The sequence below is a fragment of the Protopterus annectens genome, chromosome 7.part1, assembly GCF_019279795.1.
Source record: "Protopterus annectens isolate FY-2018-M chromosome 7.part1, PAN1.0, whole genome shotgun sequence".
In the NCBI taxonomy this organism is placed as follows: Eukaryota; Metazoa; Chordata; order Ceratodontiformes; family Protopteridae; genus Protopterus; species Protopterus annectens.
The window spans coordinates 326,551,584-326,572,105 of record NC_056740.1 but is presented as its reverse complement, the minus strand read 5'-3'; the positions used below and the strand labels follow the sequence as shown (position 1 = coordinate 326,572,105).

General features: G+C 41.7%; 1 protein-coding gene across 1 annotated transcript in view; it reads right to left on the bottom strand.

Annotated features, from left to right (window-relative positions):
• Window positions 1-20,522, bottom strand: part of QARS1 (glutaminyl-tRNA synthetase 1) — a 1,547,311-nt gene that overhangs the window by 120,290 nt on the left and 1,406,499 nt on the right. Inside the window, exon 22 of the mRNA XM_044078737.1 lies at window positions 5,653-5,719. Coding sequence (XP_043934672.1) covers window positions 5,653-5,719 — 67 coding nt within the window. The remainder of the gene's footprint in view (window positions 1-5,652; window positions 5,720-20,522) is intronic.

Sequence of the window (20,522 nt, the reverse complement as noted above, 5' to 3'; positions counted from 1 at the left end):
GAGAGGAGGGGTGAGGTTACAGCTAAATTTGTCTGCTAGTAGACTGTTATATCCTCTAGGTCTGAGTACTTTATATCATTTACTGTTAAGCCCTACTCAGTGCTGCACTTTGTTTCTGAGGTTTCTAACACAGCTAATGAAGGCTCTGTTATCCTTCACTTGGGTGGCTATTTTTACTACATATCTGGCTTTGGCTGAATTGATTATGGCCCAGAGATCCCTGGTAAGTTTAGTAAGAGTATTTTTAGCATTGACAGTTTTTTCTTTTACTATAAAATCTGTTTAGAACTGAGGTCCACCACAGGAGTTCATTCTTACATTTGGTGTTCTGTTTACTTCAGAGGGGGACAGATGTGTCTGCAGCTATTTGCAAGTGCACCGAATTTGGCAGTAAATTATTCTGCATAAGCAGTGAGCTCAACAGGTTGGAATGAGGTTCTGAATTTAGTCAAATCACTCACTCACTTTTAATAGATTAGCCTTAACATAATCTCTGAATATCGAGTTAGAAGATGCTTCTGGCGTCAGTCTTATGGTGAATGTGACTGATCTGTGTGGTCTGATTTGACCAAGAAGGAAGTGACAATTGGTGGGGAGCAAAGCTAAACCATATTGTTAAGGACCTAGTCCAGGATTTTACAGTTCCTGGCTGGGGTGTGGGCTAACCGGCCAACAGAAAATTATGCTGATGAGCTCCAGAAATTTCTGAGCATATATGTTTGAGGCTGTATTAAGTCTCCCAGTTAACACTGGGGTAGTTTAAGACAACGAGCAGAACGATGACTGGTTTAATGCATAAGGACTCCATACTAGTTAGGCAGGAGGGTATTAGCTGAGGAGGACTACATAGGGGGTCCTATGATAGGATAAGGGGATTTAGTAATAGTAAATTGGATATGGCGAAATTGCAGGTTATCTTGTGTAACGAGTCAGGAGCTGATATGTCTTTTTAAGGATATAGAAACGCCACCACCTTTACTGTCTTCATCTAACATGGTGGGCCTTGAATGTATGTTAGGCACTGAACCCCTGCACTAATGGAGTGCTCTCATTGGTCTTGGATGAGGTCTCCATGATGATACATACATCAGTGTTTTCCAGGCTAAGGAGTTATGTAGGCTCCTAGCATTCATCAGCAATACCTTTATGTTATCCATATTCTTTTTATTATGTTGAAAGGTTTGAAGACCAATGTTGCCTAAATAAGGCACTATGGAGGTGGACAAGGATTTAGCTAACATATGAAAGCCTGGTGAGGTTAGGTGTACTCCATCACTGACAAAGCAGATAGGACTGTCTAACATTTCATTCCAGGCAGATATATATAGTCTCCTCCACTTTGAATGACACCAGAAGCTAAGCTAACTGCTGAAGTTAGTAATCTTTTGTTTGTACTGAGGTATCAGTTCTGGTGATGGTTGAATGCTGCTCAAGGCTAGGCTCAAATGTACCTTGGACAAACATTCCAAGACCTCCATCAAGTATTCCAAGACCTCCATCAAGTCTCCTTTCATATGGGCCAGGGAGGGACATCTTACCTCATTTACATTAAGGTGCACTACGACTATGTTGTGTGTGTATTTGTGGTGTAAGGACTCCAGTGCCTGTGTGATGTGGTGAATCCTGGTACCTAACAGACATCTCACTGTGATTGTAAGACCAGGTTTTACTTAAATGTACTTTGTTAGACAAATACAGTATTTTCAGCCATATTAAAGCAGGTCTACATCTTCATACTACATTTTACAGGCAGTTTCAGTGACTGCAGTTTCAATAGAAAGGAACATTTCAGTAAAGGATACAAATGAAATAATGTTTGGTCAAAAATACTGATAAGAATAAAATCTGCTAACAGAATGTGCAGTGCACTGAGTACAAACAGATCTTGCATAGATGGCATGAGGTTTGGGAGCCAAGGCTAGAGAAGTGTGTGAACTTGTAGGAAATTTACAGGGTTTGGAACTATTAGGAGAGATGCTTCAGACAAAGTAATCAGTAAGTTTGGACTGATGCGCAGAAAGTCACTTCAGTGCAGTTCACAGAAGTTTGTTACAGACAATCAAGACCAAGTGCAGAAGTCAATTCAAATACAGAAGCTAAGGACAGTATAATGAGGGCAGAAGCTATGGACAGTATAATCCAGTCTACTTGCTTATCATCACTGTTATTTGAGACATTTGATTTGGATATCGTTGACATCTACCTCCACTGCTTGCTGCTACTACATAATACCTGTTTAGCACAGTTCTGCTGAATAAAATAAAGATGTTCATTCTAGATTTTCAGTATTCTACAGTTCTTTCAAGTCTTACAGTGACTCCGTCTTTACACAGCCTGGTGAGTGGTGGGGTCTACTTTATTTCCGCGAAAGCCGAATCGGTCGAATACAATTTGTACAACACATAACGAGCGAAACAAGAGTACATTGAATGCACTAAACCGCAAAAGTGGAAATATCGAATTCGCATAGTTGACCCGTCTGCAGAATAGCTCCGTAAGGTAAATGTGCGATAGTTACGGACCTTAGGGTTAGGGTGCGGGTTAAGGTAAGTGCATAGATAGGTAATGTATGTAAGGTTTAGTTTAGGGTTTTGTTAAGTGTATGTATGTGGAATATTTAGTTTGGGTATAGCGGTAGTTACGGACCTTAGAGTTAGGGAGGGGTTAAGGAGAGTGCATAAATAGTCGTGTATGTAGGGTTTAGTGTAGGTTTAGAAGTAGGGTTTTGGTGCTTTACTTTAGAGTTAGAAGTAGGGTTTTGGTTAGTGTGTGTATGTGTTGTTTTTTTACTGTGTTTCGGTAGGTACTATGTTGCGGGTGGTGGGGTTGGCCAACTATGAGAGATTGAGATTTCGAATTTCACGGTTTAGTGCGTTTGACATATTCGCGTTTCGCTCGTTATGGTTCGTGGGAGTTGCATTCGACCGATTCGGCTTTCGCGGGAATAAAGTAGACCCGAGTGGTGCACATGTCTCACTATGGAGTCTCCTATGACGAGGATCTTGGATCTTGACAAGGTTTGCATATGGGCTTTTGAACTGAATCACTGTGACTCTTAGATGCATGTTTCATGCTGGATGCTGCCAATGTGCATTTGTGAGGCTGCTGAGGGTACTTGTTTTTTTAGGTTAGATTTATGAGGCCTTTTTGGGTTACTTTTAAGAGTCTCAGCACATACACATCTATGTAAATGGTCTGCACTTTGTGCGATTGGTTTAGTGTGGTTCTGTGGTACTGAACACCTGTTTACCTGTAGCAACTTTGTGTGGGAGCGTTACCTGCAATAACACAAAACATGTCTTGCACAGGTGTCAGTTTAAATAGCAGGTAGTTGTCAGTAAACATGAGACAACTGCTACATTATCTCAGGATGCTCATGTCAACAAAGTTGGCTATTGAGAAAGTTAGAAAGTGCAAATCCATGGTTCTAGACACTTACTAATGTGGGGGTAAAGGGGGGAAACAGCACCTGAGCCTGGGAGTTGACTTACTGAGTGCTGTCTGAATGAACAATCTAGGACTGCACATGAACAACATGCTTCTTAGCGCAAACCAGAGCCTCTTCACACAACTACGGAGGGAAGTGTTTCAGTTCATAGTTAAGGTATTGTTTTGAGGTATACTAGTATGTATGGAAAAAAAAGAAATTTGGTTTAACTACCAACACTACACAGATAGTATGCAATTTGTCTAGACTGGCTATGAGATAGGTTTCAGATGTCCAATGATGTATCACTGCTTAATTCAGCAGTTTACACAGCTAAAACTGGGAAGTGGAGTTAACTAACATTAATAAGACAGAATCAGAAAATGAAAGTGCCAGAATTTGTTCAGTACACCATTGCATGGCAATGAACGGGGTGCCACCACCCACTGTGCAAAAGGGAAAGAAATAGTAGTTAGAACTCCAGACAATAATGCCAAACCTTCAGAAACAGCAGCAAGTTCCCTGCAGGTGAATAGCCACTACTGCTCTAAGCAAGTATACACACAGACTAGGAAAACTGAAAACTGTACTCTAATATACAATAAAGTCGTAAATGTATGAAAAAAGTGGAAAGTCACATGGAAAACATATTTATTTGCTAGATAGAGATTTTTCTAATGAATTAACAAAGGAGGGCACACCAGTGTAACAAACTGGAGTATCTATTTAGCTACACAAACAACCAGATGACGAAGAAATGCACAATATCAACTATTTTAACTCAGCTGTAGTTTAGCATAAAAAAGTTGAAAAAAATGTAATATAATATTTCTTGGAAATCTTGGGAAACATACAGGGAAAAAGCTACCAACACTGTTAAGCTGAGTGTAGAAGGAAAAGACCCAATAAGAAAATAGTTAGCAGTAGAAACAATAATGCCTACCCTTCAAAAACAGCAGCAAATCAGTCCACGCCACCAAATAACCAATATTGCACTTAGCAAGTTCACACTCAAGCTAGAAAAGCTATTAAAAACTGTACTTTAATGTAAGATAAAGTTGTGAAAGTAGAATAAAAAAATGGAAATTCACAAAGAAAACACTTTTGTTAGCTAGAGAGAATGGTTATTAACAAAGGAGAACACTCTGTGTCATGAATTCAGGAGGAAATTATGATGCACAAATGCAATTTGAGCAACTTGCACCATTATACATTTGGAGTTGGTCATCAGCAGCAATATACAGCAAAACCATGTTCTGCACTCAGATCTGTTTTACCCAAGAGGTGGTGTGCACTTGCTTGTTAACACAGTGATTCAAACAAGTGCCTATTAAGACATCTGAAAGATATTAGACCAAAGTACACAAAATATACTTTCTAGGGATGCTGAGTGTAGTTTCTATTACTGCAGACTTACTTCAACTGTACATGTATTTTGTACTGTAAATACATTTCATCTGAAGCAATTGTACAACGTAAACTCTCTCGTGGCCTCTAGTTTTAGACAGATACATACATCCAAAAAAAAAAAACACTGGAAGACTTCTGCACAGAACGTTATAAATCATGGAAAAAGCACACAAAACGTACTGGCCACGGTGTGATACCATGTAACTACTAATGAAAACAATAAAAGGTTAAGCGCTTTCGTCTAAAACTGTTTAGACACCTTCAGAACCATTTATAGAAACATTTAACAAGACGATATAAAAGGTCCAAGTAAATCCCCATATAAATACTATCTCAACTTTTTTCCCATCCTAGCATACTGTTGTAGCTATCTGCCAATGTAGTCATTATACAGCATTAACACATGAATATTCTAGATGGTGCAGTGGTAGCATTGTCGCCTCACAACAAGAGGTTCTCCGGTTCGATTCTCAACTGGGTTGCCTTCTGTGTGGAGACTGCGTGTCCTCCCTACGTTCATGTGGGTTTCCTCCGGGTGCTCTGGTTTCCTCCCACAATTCACAGACAAGCGTCTGGAGCATTTCTCCCCGGGCCTCCGCTGAAAATTGACTTTGTTCCAAGTCGCACTTTCCTGGTAAACAAAAATGTTAAGTAAATAAATAAAATAGTCTCTCTATATAAGATACATTTTAAGTAAACAATTTACACATCACAGCACATGCAGTGAAAATACAAATATTTATATTAATAAAAAAGTACAAAAAATATTAAAGTGAATTTAAGATGAAAACAGTTCTTAATCATCATGTACTTACATGGTTAATGTCACTGAGGAATCCATTAGGCACTTCTGCAGGATCTTCAGGATTTTTGTGTAGGAAACTAAATTAGAAGATAAAAGGCAAAACACTCAGATAGCTCTTACAATAGGGAGATGCAGAAAATTCAAGACATTTTCTCATTAGTTTAGAAATATTTTAATTCTTCTCCACAGTAAATCATATGAAATGTCTGCACTTTTATTTCTAGATAACTAACACAGATGCAGGTTCTGCAGCTGGAAATTTTTAACAGATACTCAGTCAGCACTTTTTTTCAAACCCAAACAGAACATACAGGTCTTCTAATCAGTAGGGAGCTGATCATGCCTTTGACCATCTACCACTTTATTTTAAACTTTCTTCATAAACGGACTGCCCCTAAATAAGCGAGACAACTCACCACATCAGAATTCTTTAATATGGTGTTCTGAAATGGGTGTAAAGCTGGCCTCTTACTGACAACTCTCAGTCTTCATCCATTGTTCTTGCAACGGACTAGCTTGTATTCCCTGTACCAAACTAGAAGAGCATTCCAAGCTCTAGGCTCATCAATTTGCAAGCCACCCCCCACCCACAAAAAAATGTGGGAATCATTATCATCAAGAAATGCAGCTCTTTTACTCAACTGTGCCACTTGTTAAATGTTAATCATTTGAAAAAGACTGTCCGGCACAAGGTACACACGGTAAGGTGAAAGTACCTACTAGAGACAGTTCTCTGGAAGATCAGCTGTGTACTCAGACACAAATTATTCTTCACGCCAATGGGACTATAAAACAAGCTATGAAAAGGCAGAATATTCAGGAATGCAAAGTAATGTCTACTCCTGATGGTGAATCCAGACTGAAGTGCTTAGTTAAAGTATGCATCAAGTATCATGTACCTGCAGTGCAAATTTCTGTAATGAGCACACTCAAACAATGAAAGCAACTACTACTTGTCAAGATGACCTTTTACCTAAAAAAAATGGCTGGTTGACCAAATAATGTCAGAAAGCAATACATCTGGAGAGTCACTCAGAAAGCATCTAGCAGTGGGCAAAGCACCTTACTGGAAGCAAAAGAAAGAAGCAATAGCTCTACCCTCAACTCATGCGCCCTACACCCAGGTAGAAACCCCAGCTGATAGTGCACATACAACATATGGACGACAGTTTCCTCTTGGAATCTAGTGCCAAAAAACAAGGGGAGTTAAATGGGCTGGTTGGGTTACAGTTCAAAAAAGACATTTGGAAGGAAAACTAGAATTAGCTCACAGATGCACCGGATCCTTGTCAAAAACAAAAATATGGTGTAAGGAAATTATTCTTTTGAGATGGGACACAGGATCTAGTTGCCCAGAAGTAGTAAGGTCTTAAGTTCAATTCTGCTGACTGTCAAAAAACAACTACTAGAAAATGGAAATCAAAGTCTAAACCAACTGTATTTGAAGAAATGAGCATTATAAAAGAGATAAAAGAAATGAAAGAGGAATTTTCTGGAAAGGGAAGGTACAGACTATATAGAAATAAATAAAAAATGTGGGAACAATTATAATGTTCAGGAGGAGGAATGAAGTTTAAGGAAAGGCAGGAATTCAGAAATTTATGTAATGGTGGACTGATGATAGTTTTAAAGAAGAGATTTGTGATGTAAGATGCAGGTAAATGGAAAAAATTTTACTGTAGTACGTTTTCTGTTATGTTAATGTAAGTTTGCCTATGTTAAATGATAATTTAATAAAGGTGTTTAAAACATAAAAATATAGTTTCCTACAGTTTAGAGTTCTGAATCCAGATGTGACAGATGCCATGAAAAGCATCCTCAAAAAGCAAAGTTGAATTATGCCTGTTACAGGTTCAATAGGAAGATAAGAGTATCTGCTGTAAAGTTAAACTCCTGATAAGAATAGGAATATATTTCCTTCTCATATACGTTTTCTGTTTTGTGTATGCTGACCACCAGCTCTCCATTCTAAGCTCATCAACGTACACACTTTTTACCTGCACTCGGGTGTGCACATACAGTATTAGTGCTAGCAGTGAAATCACGAAGTGGCCACAGAAGACCGCTCAAGCCCTTGAGCCCACCAAATGGGTCCCAGACTGCCAATCACAATATAACATTGTACACTGCTAACAAGTAATATACAAATATATAGTTGCTTGACTTACAAATACCTGTAATAAATGAAGCTGGATGGGAAATGTGAAAAGGATTAATGCAAAGCATTAAGTTCGTCACGGATTCTACGTTTATGTGCATTTTATATGGGTTAGAGCACTGATCCACAAAGACCTTTTTTTGTACTAGCCCAGGAGCAATGTCTTAAGTGATTTCCTCTTAGTCCAGTGATGGCAAACCTTTTGGGTTCGGCGAGTCAGAAATTTGGAAAAAGCTTAACTTGACTATATTTGCGTGTCACCCCCCCCCCCCCTGCAAAATAAATAAAACAGCATGGTTGTCAATACATCAGGGATCGATCTCAACAGAATCAGGGACAACTCTAGAAATAAGAGACATGGACAGTTTTAAACTACTAGTACTATTAACCTGAGACACTGACAGATAAAAATGAACATGAATTAATATACATTTTCTGAAGTAAAATTAGTCTATAAATCTAATTATTGTCACTAAGTGAAAAAAGTTGCCAGTTTTAGGAGGGATTAAGAGGGACAGTTGAGAGGAATGTAAAACAGCACACTCCTAGAAATGCAGACTACTTGCCCTTTGCAGAAGTGTAACCATGAAAAGAAAATGTCAGCACTGTCCTTTGCAGACTCTATTGAGCAAGTATACCGAAATAGTCTTTGATGTTAATAACTTCATTACCTCTGCAACATTGCTGAACTGGCTCCTGGCACAAAATAATTCAATGCACTTCACACAAGCAACAAATACAAAAGCAGTTTCTTTGGCAACTCGGGTGTTGGTGAATGCTGGTGTCTCACCCAAAATGTTGTGGCGTGTCACCTTTGACACGTCATAGGTTCGCCATCAATGTCATAGTCACAACCATTGGCAAATGAAAGCTAAAGGAATCAAACCATGTACTACAAGCAGCAGCTCATTAACACCTCCTAGCCTTGATGAAGGTGTACAGACATGACTGTGTAGCAGGTTTTAAAATGTCCGCTGTGGAGACATTCTTGAATTAAGCAATGGAAACATCCACATATCTACTGGAGTGGCCTTTTACCCTAGCATTTTCTAATGGGTGACTTCCCTTCACATAGTATAAGGTAAGTCGGATAATAATCCACCAACATGCAAACTTTCTGAGACATAGAATCAGCTGGAATGTGTACAAAAATCTCCTAAGCTAAAGGAGAGAGGCAGAGAAGGCATCCACTGCCATCGCCATCATGCCCTGATGCACTGAACTGAAGATGGGGAGGACTGTATTCTTCCAAGAGGCAAAGAGGTAAACCTCCTGACTGCCCACTTTTATAAGACTCAGTCCAAGCGTTGCCTTAAGAGTTTGCAACTCTTGCAAACGACTGGAAGAGCAACTTTGGGTCCTGTTGGTTTGTTTACCTCCCACAGAATATGAAGTCCCAGTCTATGGCTCATTGCTAGACATGCATCACTTTGCTGCATATACAGATACAACTTGTGTCCTTTTGCTTGTTTAGACACTATATGATAAACTAGTCGTCTGTTCAGATGAAAAGGCTCAACAGAAGCTTTGTCCATCAAGTCTACAAGGTGAGAAGTTCCATGTTAGCCTTTTAGCTCAAGCTGACTGATGTGGTGCTACCATGCTGGCAAAGCCACATGCCTTGCATTGTGGGGAAACTAGGTAAGCTAGGTGATCAACCCGGTCTGTAAAGGAAGTGTATGCTATTAGAATTTGCAATATGGCCAGATGCATAAAGGGAAAACTTATCAAAATATTGAAAAGGGCTATCCACTACTCCATGGTCAATGAGACAGTTGAGCACGTACAGGAAAAACAATCAATCCTTCTAGAAATCTCAGATGGCAGCAATTTATAATGGAACCAATAATCACCCACACTGAAATGGAGGAATCTTCCATGGAGTTTCCAAATAATGTAGCACAAGTGTCCATCATGTCCAGTGACATCATCTAGACACTCAGCAGGAACAATGGCATTGTTTCCTGAATGACCAGCATAAAAAAAAAATACAATAACTGATGTGGTTGCTGAAGTCACTGGGGCCCAAAACAAGGCAGAACTAGTCTGTCCACCCTGGGAGTAGAAAAAGATGACAGTAAAAGCCCAATCATTATTAGAAAGTGAAACAGCTTCTACAGCCCCCCTTCAGTAATGGTGTCTGGACATGTTCCAAGAGCTCCTCTAAGACAGACTTGTCTGCCAGCAAGGCTCTTTCCAGAAGAGGACAAGTGAGGTCCAGAATGTGACCAAGTACACAACAAATTGGTTCTTTGTGATGGCTCTGTATGCTGTGATGAACTCCAAACTGCTATCCTCCCCATCAACAGGCTGTAACACACTGGCAGACTAAAGTCCGGACTGTGGTAGCACAGTAGGTGAGATCATGCTCTTTGGAGAGCTGGTCAGCACTGAAAAGGCAATACTGCAAGCTGCTTCACTGCCTTCCTTTAACAGCAAGACAGCTTTTCTTTCTTTCTTGGGCTTAGCTAGACTTAGAAAAGGAAGATACAGAGGTGGAAGAAAACAGATCATAAAGGCACTCCACAGAGATGATGGCCCATTTCCTCTACAGAAGGTCAACAATCAGATTATTAGCAGGCTGGCTCAAGAATAATTTCTCCAAAAATAGGTATCCTGAAGCTTGTTACAGAGTTTTTTCCTTCAAGTAGAACAATCTCTGCCACACTGTGCCTAGGCACACACTTTAGCCTACGGCCTTAACATAAGGATCTACAAAAACTAATGTACAAAGGGAAAACATAACAGCCCATAGCAAAAGTCACAAAGTCTCAATAAGATCCTCCTTACGTCCAGAATTCTGAAAATTCTCAAGCTATTATGGAACTGTCTTCACTAAGTGGAACTGTAATTAAGAAAGGTGAGGTGAACACCTGAGAGCCTAAGCCTAATATGGTAGATGACCTTGTCTTTGCATACCTATCCAAACTTTACAGACTTGTCAGCTGGTAATGTGCTATGATCGCTGTATCCTTTGCTAGATGGAAGAAATCATGTAACAGAATCAACAGAAGGATTTTCACTTAACTGCCCTTCCTACTCAGGCAGGGGGCATAAAGATGGTAATCACCTTCTTGCAGGGTCAACAGCCAGGGTCAACATGCCTCCACATCACTGGTACAACTTGCTCAACACATGGTTTCATGCCGGTGTCAATGGCATAAAGAGTTACAGGCCTGAGTAAGGCCCAGTCATCTTAAGTTCAAATAGTGGCCCGTGAGCTTGATGGTGCAGGCAGGGAGGATGGGTGGGCCTTTCAGGGTGGGGGTGGGTGGGTGAGGCATACACACTTGGGACGCACTCATGTGGTTCAATTTCCCTTGTGGAGATATGGGAAAGAATTACACGATGCTACCTGAGGGTGGGCAAGGCATCCACTGATGTCAGCCCCACTGTGGAAATGAAGGGCAGTTTAGCAGTAACAACCATTATACTCCCCCACCCTTACTGTGATACTGGGAATGCACAGGATGGGGGAGGAACATTCCCTCAGCAGCAGTATGACACTGCCCCAGGATGCAGTTTAGCAGTAACAACCATTATACTCCCCCACCCTCACTGTGATACTGGGAATGCACAGGATGGGGGAGGAACATTCCCTCAGCAGCAGTATGACACTGCCCCAGGATGACAATCTCCTTGTTGGCCCTAAATATGGTAAGAGCAAGTCCAGTAGATGTTGGAAAGGTTCTGCAGACCGGAGATTGAGGAGAGACACAGAGCAGCTGAAGGTCAGCTATTAGCTAAAGAAAAAGTGAAATCGACAAATAATTGTCTCACTGACAAAAAAATCCCAAGACCTACGCATAAAAGATTACACAGCATTTTTTGGAAGAGGGAGTGGAACAGCACTCAAGGCAACTCTAAACTGGTCCTCATGAAGTCTGAAGGCCTCTCCAAAGAATGTACTAGAGACAGGAAGTTGAGAGAGGGGAAGAGTTATTATTCTTGTCTGCCTCTCAGATAATGGTCTGTGGGTCCTTGAAGTTTTCACACAAGTCTGAATGTCAGGGAGTTCTACAGCAGTCACCGTCCATGGGGCAGCATTTGCTCAGTACAATAAAATGGGTGAGGATGTGACTGTTGCCTGCAGGCCATGGACAACAAGGTAAGTACAGTTGTGTACCTACCATAAATGTAGATGTTTGAGTGTATTCACTGTTGCAGTCATTACACTAGGGTTATCCTGCTGGCAGGCTACCCGCAGTTGGCCTGAATTACAAAGTCCTGGTCCGGCATCGGTTGCTGTCGCCTCTTCCCTAATGTCAGTGCGCCAGGGGTATAAAAGATGCAGCCGGCGCCATTTTCTTCAGTTTTTCTTGCCCCAGATGTCAGGTGCCCCCAAAAGGGTAGGCTAAAAAACATTGCTTATAAAAGCATGCACTAAAATAAACAATACCTTCATCTACAAGCAAATACACCACATAGGTTGTATAGGATACAGACGTACAGATAAGTCCCAGCAAAGAAAGGGGGATGGTGTGTGGGTAACCTGGACTACAACAGTGAATACACTCGAACATCTACATTTATGGTAGGTACACATCTGTACTACGTTTGTGTTTCACTGTTGCAGTCATTACACTTGGGTTGAATCCCAAAAGCTGAGGTTGGGTGGCTGGGTCTAAATAGAATTAGGAGTGGCTATAAGGCCCTGCAGAACTGCAGTGGCAAAGCCTGCTCTGGATTTAGAGTAAAGAGGTTAAGTGGTAGTGCTTAGTAAAAGTGTGCACTGAAGTCCAAGTTGCAACCTCCAAAATATCCTTGGTTGGTACTCCTCTGAGGAAGGCCGCTGCCCTGGTAGAATGTGGTCTATTGCCCTTAGGCACTGATTTGCCATGTTGTGAATAGCAGAAACGAATGCAGTGTCCTATCCATTTTGAAATAGTCTGCTTTGAGATAGCCTTTCCTAGTGATCCTGCAGCATATGCCACTAAAAGTTGCTCAGTCTTTCTGAAAGCTTTAGTTTTGTCCAAGTAGAAGCGTAGCTGTCTGTGTATGTCCAAATAATGCAGAAGACTCTCCCATTTATTCTGTGGGTTTGGGTAAAAAGTAGGCAAATGAATGGTTTGGTTAAGAGCCACACTGGATACTACCTTAGGCATAAATGTTGGGTTTGTCCTTAAGAGAAACCCTGGCCGGATGGAAGATAATAAAAGGTTCCACAGCCATTAATGCCTGTAACTCTGAGACTCTTCTTGCTGAAGTTATTGCTAGGAGCAGAGCTGTTTTCCATGATAAGAATTTTATCTCAGCTGTATTGGATGGCTCAAAAGGAGGCAGTGTGAGTTTTTCCAAGACAAAATTGAGGTCCCATGCAGGTATTGGTGCTCTCCTTGGAGGTCTTATGTTTTTGGCCCCCCTGAGGAACTGCCTAAGCAATGGATGTGAAAAAATAGGTAGGTCTGTATTGTAATGAGCTGAAATGGCAGAGGCATGGATCTTAATTGATGAGAAGGATAGGCCTTTGTCCAGCATCTCAGTTAGATATTGTAAAATCTGAGGAATATTTGGAACAAGCGTGTCAATTCCTTGTGCCTGGTTCCAAGCACAGAATCTCTTCCATTTTTCTGCATAAGATTTTCTGGTGCTGGGCCTCCTGGCCTCCAAAATAACATCCATAACCGCTTTAGAGAGAGGTGTATTCTGAATGGTTACACTATCCACCATGCAGCTAGATTTAGGGTTCTGAGTTGGCTGTGCAGGATCTGATTGTTTTGTTGGGTCAGTAAATGAGGAATTTGAGGCAATGTCCAGGCTGGGCCTTGAGACAAGCTCCTTAGGATTGGGTAACAGTGTTGGCGTGGCCATTCCGGGGCAATCAGTATCATTTGTGGCTTCTCTTGTCTGACCTTTAGGAGTACCTTGGGGAGGAGAGGTAGTGGAGAAAAGGCATATACTGAAAGGTTGTTCCAGCTGAATGACAAAGCATCCACTTTCCATGCTTGTTTGTGATAAGTCCTTGTGCAGAATCTCTGAAGTTGGCAGTTGAGAGGGGAGGCAAAAAGATTTATATCTGGGCATCCCCATTTCCTTGTTATCATGCTGAAGATTTCTGGATCTAGTTTCCACTCGTGAGGATCCATGAGGTTTCTGCTTAGTTCGTCTGCCAGAGCATTTGTTTTTCCTGGCAGGAATTGTGCTTGCAGGTGTACTTGGTAAGTCAATGCCGTGTTCCACAAAATCATGGCTTGTCTGCAGAGGGAGTAGGAATGTGTGCCCCCTGCTTGTTTACGTACCACATGACTGTGGTGTTGTCCGTCTTTATTAGCAACTGAACTGGATGAAGTAGGTCCTTGAAGGCTGTCAGGCTATTTTGTACAGCTAGCATCTCTTTTTGATTGATGTGAAGATGCCTTTGGCTTGGGGGCCATGTGCCCTGAATACATTTTCCTGCCATGTGGGCCCCCCAGGCATAATCTGATGCATCTGTTAGTGTTTGCCTGGCTGTGGGTAAAGTGAATGGCTGTCCCTTGTTGAGGTGACAGGCCTGTGCCCACCATCAAAACTCCTGTTGCAGGCAGGGAACGAGTGAAATTAATGATTCCAGGCTGTGGCAATGTTCAGTCCAAACACTTTTTAGATACCATTGTAGTTTCCTCATATGCAGTCTTGCATATGGAATTAGCAGAATGCAGGAAGCCATGTAGCCCAGAGCTTGCAGATAACTGGGTCTTTGTTGCCATGCTTTCAAAGTAAGAAGTCAGTTGCTTTTGTTTGTCTGGCGTGAGATAAGCCATCTGGGCAGTTGTATTTAAGCTTGCACCCAGGAATATTATCTCTTGAGAGGGTACTAGTTTTGATTTCTTTTTGTTTACTGTGTACCCTAGGCAAATTACTAATCTTTTTACAAACGCCAGATGCTTTAGTAGAATGTCTTTGGTCTCTGCTTGAATAAGGCAGTCGTCCAAGTAGGGATATATTTGAATTCCTCTTTGTCTGCAAAATGCAATTACTGGTGCCAGGCATTTTGTGAAGACCCTGGGTGCAGTAGATAAGCCAAAGGGCAGTGCAGAGAATTGGTAGTGCATTGAGCCAGCTATGAATCTGAGGTATCTTCTGCAAGATTGTCTGATTGGGACATGCAGGTATGCCTTTGAGGTCCAAAGTTACAAGCCAAGCCTTCTTGCCCAGCATGGGCAGAAGCTGCTGCAGAGTCAACATTTTGAATTTCGGAACGTCAAGAAAAGTATTTAGAATAGACAGGTTCAGAATTGGTCTCCATGCTTTGTCCTTTCTTGGTACTAAGAAAAGTCTTGAGTAAAATCCTTGTCCCTGCTCTTGTTGTGGCACTGGCTGAATAGCCCTCATGTCCATGAGAGATGAAATTTGTTTTTGTGCCTCTGCCCATTGATTGTGTGGCAGGTCTGGTATACCTTTTGCCTTTGGAAGGGTGTGAAAGTGGAACCTGTAGCCCTAAGAGACTATATTTAAGACCCATTTGTCCTGGGTGATCATGTGCCAATTTTGTGAAAAAAGTGCTAGCTTTCCCCCTAAGGGTGCTGCCAAAATATAAATGCTTGGCATTGGCAGAGGGAAGTCATTGGGACTGTTTCCTATATGGCTGTGATTTGTCTTCTCCGCTTTTGAAGGTAGAAGCACCCCATTGTTTGGGCCTGTATGAGCCCTGGGGCTGTTGTCTGCCTCTAGGGCATCTGTATCTGCCTCTTTGTGGCCTGTCTGACACGGGAAAGGACCAGTTCTTAGAAGGCCAGTTCCTGCTAAATCTGGGTGGCTGTACCTGTAAGAAATCCTTTACTGTCTGCATAGATTTAGCTTTATCCTCCATTTTCGTCAACACCTCTTCTGCCTTAACACCAAACAAAGTATCATGCTGTAATGGAGCATCCAATAATTTTGCTTTAAGATGATCAGGCAGAGTCTGTTCCTTTAACCAAGCATGCCTTCTAATGACAGAACCTGTTACAGCGGCCCTGCAAGAGGCATCCACTGACTCATAACCACATTGCAAAGTATGTTTTCCCACTTGCTCAGCTGCATGCAATAAATCCTGCATTTCCTTGTTCTCAGAACATTCAGAATTTCTCAACATTTTCTGTTTTAGCAGAGACATTAAGTATTGCTGATATTTAAGCATACGAAACTGACAATTTAAAGCCCTTACAGCCAAGGTAGCAGAAGTGTACATTTTTTCCCCCATCTGTCCAGTGCCCTAGAATCTCTATCTGAGGGGACAGGGTTTTTTGCAGTAGCAGCCTTGACCCCTTTGGGACCCTGAGAAATAGTTTCTGGGTCAGCAGCAGGGTTTTTATATAGAAATTTATGAGAATCTGGAACCCTGTAGTATCTGTCTGGCTTAACAGGTGCAGGAGGTAAAGAGTCGGGAGACAGGCCAGACTCTGAAAATACATCATCTACAATGTCTAGAACAAGTGGAATAGCAAGATGTCTGTGCTGAGGTAGTAAAAGAAAGTCTCTGAGCCTTTTCTTAGAATCTGAGTAATCTTGGCTCTCCCAGTGGAAATGCTCCCTCATGGTATGCAGGGTTTCCCCAAAGGAGTAATCATCAGGAGGAGAAGCTGAAGGAATAGATTCTTCAGCATCAGAATCCTCATAGGGAGGAATAGAGTATCCCTGTTCTGAAGAGGAGTCAGTGGAAATGGAAACCTGATCAGAGAAATCATATTCAGTGTCTTGCCTAGGCCTCTTATCAGGTGGGGGATGGGAACCCTTGATCAAAGTAATTAGGTCTTCGGCCATTTTGAGCATCTGTTTCTTAGGCATGGAAGTCTGTCCTGGAGAATGCTGTACTTGTTTCCTTGTATTTAAAACTGTTTTAGTCTTTGTCTTGGATGCTGAAGATGGCTTGATATAAAGCTGTGTAGGTCTGAAAACACCCTCAGAAGCCGATGCCTGCTCAGCAGCTCCGGACCCACCTGAGGGATTAGTTTCCGAAGGCCCAATACCTTGAGTATCCAGAGGCCTAGTTGTCTCCACTTGGGAGCCGGAGGCGGCCTGTGGCTCTGAGTAGCAGGTGTCAGGGGCTGTGAAAGCGCCTGACTTGAGAACCGGTGAACCGGCGAATGGCCTAGAAGAGGCTTCGTCGTCGGTTTAGGACCTCAGATGCCTGTCCTTTTCTTTTTCCTTGCGCTTTTTATGAACTCCGGTCGTCGGCTGCTCCTACGGCATTATATAGTTAAACCTTCGGCCAAAGTAATGAAAAGCAAAATCGTAACGACGCTTAATGGTGCGTTGGTTAAAACTAGCACAAAACCGACAACTAACAACGTTGTGGTCAGGGCCTAGGCAAGGAATACAGTAAGAATGAAAATCCTTATGAGGTATTTGCTTCCCACAAGAGATACAATTGTTAACTTTTTCTGACATCGGTCTGGAGCAAGAAAAAAGTTTCCCCAATGGGGTACTTAGCTTTATAGAAGACTTTGGATCTGAAATTCAATTTCAAAAATCTCAGGAGTCGGCCGACCGGCACTTGCAAACTGCTTTTGCTTCAGGGACCGCGCGGCAAGAAAGACTGAAGAAAATGGCGTCGGCTGCATCTTTTATACCCCTGGCGCACTGACGTCAGGGAAGAGGCGACAGCAACTGACGCCGGACCAGGACTTTGGAATTCAGGCCGACTGCGGGTAGCCTGCCAGCAGGATAACCCTAGTGTAATGACTGCAACAGTGAAACATGATGAACATCTGGTGCATGCTGTTGAGAGGTCTGCTTTTGGGAACAACACTGGCTTCAAACAAAACCCATCAAGGGTGAAATCCCACATCCATGAATAAGGCTCCACCAGACAGCAAACATATCAACTACAGCTTTAGTCCCAAAAGGCAAAATCCCTGATGCAGGCTGATCCAAAGGAACCACCTCAGTTGAAGCCTGCTACCCTACCTAGGCTTAGGTGACAGTGTCAGCAGGGATGTCCTTTACAGAGAGTGCCATCAGGCCATGAATGAATGTGTCTGAGATATTTGTCAGTCCCAAGCTCCAGCTGACTGAATACAAGCTGGATGGCATATGAAGCCAGAGATAAAACACTGCAGGTGGGAGCTGAAAGCATACCTCCCTGGTCTGATTTCCCATTGTGGAGGTGAAGGACCAGTACAGGCTTGAATCCTCTCCAGCCAAAGCAGTTCAGTAACTGCAAGGAATGGTCAATGGTCACAAAGGAAGTCTGTTTAACAATGGAGTTACCTTTTTTTTGGCTAGTCTCTGACCTACTCAACTGAGGGTTGTGCTTAAGGCTATGTGAAAGACTCTTCTTGCTGGTTCCTGCACAAGGAGCTGCCCATGGCAACCATCTTATTTTTTTTTTGCTCCAATTCCTCACCCAGTCACATTTGATACCCCTTGTCTGACAGCTCTACAGCTCATTTGTTACCTGAGGTCAGGTGGATCACACTGACATCTGTGAGGGTACTTATCAGTGTCTAACAGGACAGCATGAAATGGGCCTTTGCAAAGCACTGTTACACCTCTGTGTGACATGATCAATTAGCCCAGTCTACACTTGCAGACATGACTTTCATGTGATGCACATTCTACATGATGATTCTACTAAGGAATCTCTCCCCCAAATGCATCTCTCTCCCCTGACCGGGTAGAGAGGCGAGTAGAAATAAGTCTTGTCATTATTGTCCTCCACCATACCAGCTCCAAAAAAACCCTGAACTAATAGTTGAATTCAGGCTACCTGGGAATGTAGTCAGGATTTTACCCATCAACATCAACAGAGCTGGTTTATGGCTGCCATCCTTCTTTTTACAAGATAAGCTAAAAAGTTTCTCTTTATGGTGCCTTCAATTAGCAGGATTAAAGTCCTGGCATTCGTGACAATTGTAAACATTTTGCTCCTCATCAAAGCAATAAAGGGAATGCAACACTGGTCTTAGCTTATTATATGACGGCCACACAGACATTTTGTATACTGCTTAGCATAAAAATTACAGAATTTCACTAAAAATAATGATCATAATCTGAACTGCTCAAACAAACTTGCATTATTACACAAATTATGTCACAACTTATTTTGGAAAGTGGGGAGGGGGGCAAAGATGTCTATAAATATGTGATCTTCCATGTTCTTTTAATGAATGCTGACTGGTTGAGAAGATGAACTCAATCAAGGACCTACCAATTAGGATACTTGATATGACGTTCGCATAGGATCACACAAATCCTGTTTGTTCCAGCATTTTTTAATCCCAAAAGATGCAATCATGAGAAATAAGTCATGCTTGGAGCTTTTCTGTCTGTGTCTTCAGGTGGTAGAGCTAAAATACTGGCACTCATGGCAATGCTTGACCCTGTGCTCTTTAAGTGGTAGTAACAGCAGTAGTACCAGTGCAAGGACAATGCTTGACCTTGTACTCTTTACCTAAGCAGTAGTAGTAATAGTAGTACCAGTGCAAAGGCAAAGCTTGACCCTGTGCTATTTACCTAAGCAGTAGTAATAGTATCCTAGGACCTGGCAACCACATGGCACTTTGACTCAAAAAATGGATAGGCATGTTCTCCAAACTTTGCACATGATATCATGACGTGCTGCCAAAAACAAGCTTGCCCATAAGCACATGAAAAGGGAAGGGAAAGACATTTGCTGGAGATTACAGAACATGACACCCTAGAAGTTAAGCACCTACAGAAGTCTCCTAATACCTGACTTACATATATAGAAATAAAGTTATACTAATTCAAGAACAATTTGTTCCATATTAAATATCCCAAACCAATATCCCATGAATCTAAAGCACTAATTTCAGTCTACCATATGCTTTTCTACAAATGTTCTTTTCTCTCACTTTGATCACTCTTTACTCTGCTTTCATAGTAAATGCTAGCACATACATTTTTTCTACACTAGCAGCATTCAGCCTAGCTGGCTAACGTGTTTATAAAGAACAGATAAGAATTTCCTGCCTTACTGCTGAGGTAAAAGCAAAAGACAAACACAGGTGTGTACCTAGAAAGAAGACAAAGTCATCACTCCTTTGCTGCATGACTTTTTTTTCATCACCTTTATGACACATGGATTTTTTTTTTATTTCTTTAACTACTATAAAGATAGCATTTTGGCCCAATGTTTTAATCACAACTGCTATGGAAGTGTCAAGTGCCACCTTGACAAGCAATCTAGAAGCTATCAAAACTGCTACAGAAATGTCTTCTTGCACACAAGTTGCCTGGTAACTAATTTTACTAAAATGTTTTCTTCCCCCTTTAAATGCCATAACCCATTAACTCATTTGTTCCTTCATTTGCAAGGATTCCATAGATCTTTTTCACTCATATCCATATCTCTCAACCTCTTAGCTCAAGAATTCTGGACAAAGCCATAAAAATGGGGGAACAAAGGCCTAAAATCAGAGATATATTTTAAATATTGCACTTATAAACTTAGAAAGTTGCTACAATAACATGTTATGCATTTTCCTAAGGATATGACTTCTGTAACAAATGTCTGTCACCAAATGACTTCAATTCTTAATGATCTGCCAAGAAAAGCACAAATTGTAAGAGGTGCAGCCTAAGATACGAGGTAAAAAACGGAACAGTTAAAAAGGTATGCTTGTGACCTGGAGGCAGGTAAGAGTTAAACAATTCTGAGTGGTGCTGTCCTCCTTGGGATTTTTTTTTTATCCCTGCATCCTTCTGCAGAGTGACAATATGGTCAAGCTGGGTGGTCAGTGGGCTACAGCCTGTCAGCCTGGAGCACATGCCACACTCACAGGCCCATAGGGCAGCCA